This window comes from Limulus polyphemus, unplaced genomic scaffold (genome assembly GCF_000517525.1).
Source record: "Limulus polyphemus unplaced genomic scaffold, Limulus_polyphemus-2.1.2 Scaffold305, whole genome shotgun sequence".
Classification (NCBI taxonomy): domain Eukaryota; kingdom Metazoa; phylum Arthropoda; class Merostomata; order Xiphosura; family Limulidae; genus Limulus; species Limulus polyphemus.
The window spans coordinates 276,579-281,794 of NW_013665915.1; the positions used below are offsets into that span (position 1 = coordinate 276,579).

General features: G+C 31.0%; 1 protein-coding gene across 1 annotated transcript in view; it reads left to right on the forward strand.

The window, feature by feature from the left end:
- Positions 1-5,216, forward strand: part of LOC106457228 — a 29,809-nt gene that overhangs the window by 5,204 nt on the left and 19,389 nt on the right. The window contains exon 3 of the mRNA XM_013916622.2: positions 1,972-2,020. Within this exon, the coding sequence (XP_013772076.1) occupies positions 1,972-2,020 (49 nt within the window). The remainder of the gene's footprint in view (positions 1-1,971; positions 2,021-5,216) is intronic.

A 5,216-nucleotide genomic window follows, 5' to 3' on the forward strand; every position in this document is an offset into this window, starting at 1 on the left:
ATGGCTTGTGTATATCGTATATATACATATATATTATTCATACCTTCGGTGTATAGGACGCAAGCAGATTTTGACATCAAATTTTGGGGTAAAAAAGTGCGTCCTATACACCGAAAAATACGGTACTTTTTTCTGAAACTAAATAATAATATTAATAAGCCAAAACGCTGTTGACGCATATAAAGTCAATTCTTGAAAAATGCAACTTATTTATTGTTATGTTAAAAACTATACATTTTTAAATGTAATACGCGTAAGTTTCTAATAACTAAAGGCATTATTAAGTAATTATACTTAATCATCATGCGATACAGTATTATTGTAAAACCTCAATTTGATTGTAGAGAGATAAACAGAATACGTTTGTGATTTGATAGAAAATTCAAACACTCGAGTGTTTGTCGTTGAACAATCATGCTTTTGATTTGTTTTGAACCGTAATGGTAGAAGCTCGGTGTATTTTTAGTAACAATTATTCTGTGGTTCACTTCTTGGAGTAGATAAAATTCGAAACTTTTTTTGATGGATAAATGTTACGATTGAGTGTTGGAATAAATCAATTATCTTATCCTAGAAACATCAGTCAAATAATATCACTTTCATACTGGCAAAATGTCTGTCAAATGAATAAAGATTTTTGTAAAACTGATTTACTCGAGTGTTAAGTTCTTCTTTTGACTGTTTTTTATTAAAACTATCATTAGGAGCTTCATATTTTTTTATATTTACTCCAGGCATGTCTATTATTTCGAGCAGCTGGTATGTGTTTAGATTGTATTATCATGAAATATTATCTTTTAGGCTGTTTGTTTTGAAAGGATTAAAATATTTAGAACAACTGAGTGGTAGTAGTTCATTGATATTAAAAAAGAGAAAATTGGATATTTTGGAGAAAATATTTTTATTAAATATTAAGCTTAAAAAAAACATTGAAACATTTGAATTGCTGTGTGTATCATATTAGATCGTAATTCAAGTAACGTTTACCGTAGCATTTTAATTGTCTTCATTGCATTTAAAACGTCAATTACTTTAGTGAGAGAAAAACTGCATTTAGGAACCTTAAAGATATCAGTTGTAGTTAACAAATAAATATGTCAGTGTATTATATCTCTAAATTTAGAAATCTTACAGAGAAAACACATTTTATATGCTTCACTTACCGATTTACTTTTGTCAAAATATTGTAATATTTCAAAAATATTAAAAATAAAAGACACCTCGAAACACCAATTCGTATCTAATAAGGCGTAAAAAACAAAAACATAAAAGAGTTTAAGTAGTAATGGAATCTGCTTAATATATCTTAGTCTAATAAGACTTTCTTTTTAGCGAGGTACTACAATTGAACTTAACACTGTATTGTATTTGTTATTTTAGATTCCCGAGTTTTAACATCGCCACAAATCTTGCACATAAAGACACGTATGAAGAAACAGGAGATAAATTCCTTAACATCTATCTAACATAATAAACCATGACGTAATACCAACAGCATCAACCTTGAACACTTTCACTGTTGAACTTAAAACCAAACATGGACATGTTTTCCATGGTAACGATACTAGTGTTCATCAAAGCATACAAACTGTGTGTGTTCTTAGGGAACGAAACCAGAGGGAATGGGGGGGGGGGGGCTAACTTTCTTGTAACAAATAAACCGGCTTCGCCTGATTTATTTCTCTTTCATCGCCGCAGGGGTGGGGCGTTGTATGAGAGTTAGTAACATGTCTTAGTAACAATATGAACACATGGTTCTTCAAATAATACCTTCCCAAGATTTAGCTTTTTGATGGTATTTTTATAGCAAAAATAAAATATAAATATTCCTGGGTAAATAATTAGTGTTCAAACGTACATTACATCAAAATTAATAACCATATGGAAGTTTTCTTTTCTTTTTTCTTTTTTTTTTTTCAAAATTAATTTAGGCTGTATTTATTGTTTTTGACACACTTGTTATTTTTACAGATGGCGCTAATAATTAGACAGTGTGCAAGTCAAGAGAATATTTACGCCGGTAAGTTGTTAAGCTTTAATTATCTGAAAATTTTCAATGGGTGATGTACATGATAATTCATCAAATATATCTAAATTAGAAAAGGAAAAGGTTAGATAATTAAGACGGTTACAAAAATAATTTATTAATGAGAGAGAAGACTAAATATATAATTTGAATAGAATTGAGCTATTATTCTCGATGATGTTTTGGTATAATAAAGATAATTGGTCGGAACACTGACTGAATGTTTAGACTGTGCAAGGGACACATGAATTAGTTGCAGCATATATCTTACTAGGAAAATCATTTTCTTGTGGATGGATAAAGTAGGTTTTAAAAACGTGAAAAGAGTAATCATGATTTTTAAGTTAAGAAATCTTGAAGTGAATTTATTATCATCAGCTAATTTGTACTAATTGGTCATTATTGAATGTTACTATGGAAACCTTTTAAGTCAAGACCTACTTGCAGATGAGAGTTGAAGATATGGAGAGAATGAGTCCTAAATTTTCTCACCCTGTCTCTAAAATTGAGCAGATGGTTTGTTTAGTGTGGTTGTTGTTAAGCCCAAAGCTACACTTCGGGACAGTTGTGCTCTGCCCATCACAGGTATCGAAACACGAATTTTAGCGTCGTAAGCCTGCACCTGCAGACTTACCGCTAAACCACTGGGGAGGGGAGTAAAGGAGAGGGTGCAATGCTTAATTTTTAACCTGCTACATTTGTAATACGATGCTTTAATAAACTAGTTATTCTGGAATTGGTAGGGTAAACGTTTGTTTGTTTACTATTAAGCACAAAGCTACACAATGTGCTATATGGGCTCTGCCCACCACAGGTATCGAAACCCGGATTTTAGCGCTGTAAGTCCGCAGACATACCGCTGTGCCACTGGGGGCTAAAGTAAACGTACTTCAACCGTGAGCACTATGAACTGTTTAATGAAACTAAGGTATAATTTTTCATATTTATTTGACTTCAAATTACACAAAATATTTCAAATGTGCGTAAGTTACACTTAATTTAGAACATTGTAACACGTCTCTTAGTAATGACTAATGAAGAGATTTAACATGTTCTTAAATAGTTGAATTTTTACACCACAATAATGCATATTTATAGAATGCCTTATTTGCGTTAGTGTTGAATTAATCTCTTTCAAATCAGACCTTCTCGTGATCTTTTGTGCCCCAGAGAGGGTCTGGCGAGGATGTGTATAGGTGATTGTTTATAGGTTTATCGAAATCGTGATAAAATAATGTGTTTTCATTGGTTAATTGAAAATGATTGCTGATTAAGAAGCACTAATTGCAATCGTGTTGACATCTTTTAAATTACACTTCAGCTTAAAGCCTTTACAGACATTGTGTTTGAAATAGCTGTTGCTCGGTAACGATGTTTTTGCTGTACTACCTACGAGATATGGATAAATAGTAATATACATGCTTTTTTGCCAAATTTATTTTGGGAAGCTCAAAACATCTAAAAGAAAAAGTGGAGTGAAACAGAAGGTGATTTTATTCTGTAGTCAGAAATCACACAAGTGTCAAGTATTGGATGTGATGGCTTTAAGTTCAATATTTGAAATTTTAACAAATTAATATGCGTAGTGCAATAATTTTTCTTTTATGTATTTGATATGGGAAATTTATGACCAGTTCACTTGTACATTTATAGAAATACAGTTTGGTTAAATTATGTCTTTTTATATAATATATGTTGAAGCAATATTCTTCAAAATTTGTACCACTAGCACAGTATTCATATTCGTTTATCACTATCAAATAGATAAATATATACGTTTATTACACGTAATATACTTGTTGATCGTGAAACCTTTGATGATGGCGACAGCCCAACTAATGGTCTGTTATCACATGTTTTCCACAAGTTAACAATTTTATTTTATATTATTTTGATTAGACTGAATAAAATAATTCGTCAGTTTTTGTATGATCAACAATTTTCTCTAATCATTTTACAGTCTTAAAAAACGACAACCATAATTACCTTCGTTTTCAAAAGACATTTTGTTAATACATTAAACCAATTCTTAGATTGACACTTTTGCCACGGATTTATTTAATTTATAGTACCTCTGGCTTGATTTCAATGTACAAGAAACGCATGCATTAATATATACGGAATCAGATCATACTTTAAAACTTAAACAGGCACCGCCATTTGTAAACTATTTTGGACAGACTCACTCGTGAGTTCTGCAAGACTCATAAGAGAGTCTAGTTTTAATGAGACTAGCGTTGAATATAATATTTTAGGCCTAACTTAAATCTAATAATAAGGCCATATATTGTGAGTTGTATTTGGTTTGCAGCTAAAAATACAGGTAACAGCAAGTGTAATGATTTGGTAATGTAACGCAATTTACCTACTAAAGTTGTATAACATTTTGCACACTTTTTATTTGTTTTTAAGGCTCTGTTAATTCAAAGTTGTATACTTGTATACCCTGACTCAAGTTACATTATTAAATCTTGTTTTTGTATCACTGTCATGATATAAAAGTCTGTTTAGTTTAGATATTATTGATTAATTTATTTTGTGTGTGAATATTTTATTATAGCTTAGTTTTGTTATAATAAGAGTTAAAAGCAGACGATTGTAAAAAGTTATGTTTATAAGTCATTGATGTTGAGACTGTCGAACGTCGTGTGCAAGACATTGACGTCGAGAATATAGAGATTTCTAGAAAGCAGACAGTCAAAGACAGACAATAGCAGAAGAGAGTAAATTTACGGGTAAGGAAAAGTTCGACGTAAAGTTAGCTACTATAAAAGTGATAGGCCTAACGATTAACATAGGCCTAACGTTTGATATGTTACAGTAATACTAACAGTAGAAAAGTAGATAAGAAGAATACTTTATTCCGTCAAAGCGTGGTTCTAAAGTAATTGAATCAGCCTGAGTGCACTTTGACAAAAGGAACAGAGGATCTTCAGAAGAACAAAGACCAAACGATTATCGGTAACTCGCACCATAATTGTAAGTGAATCAAACACAGAATACTAGTGCGATAGTAATAGAGAAGATAGTTCGGCTTGCCAACTGAAATTCTAAAGTAATTGAATAGGCCTAAATGGACTTTTGACAAGAAGAAGAGAACTATATATATATATATATATATATATATATATATATATAGTTAGTTAGTATAGTGTCGTATACTACTTAGTTGTTAGTTAGTAAGTTAGTT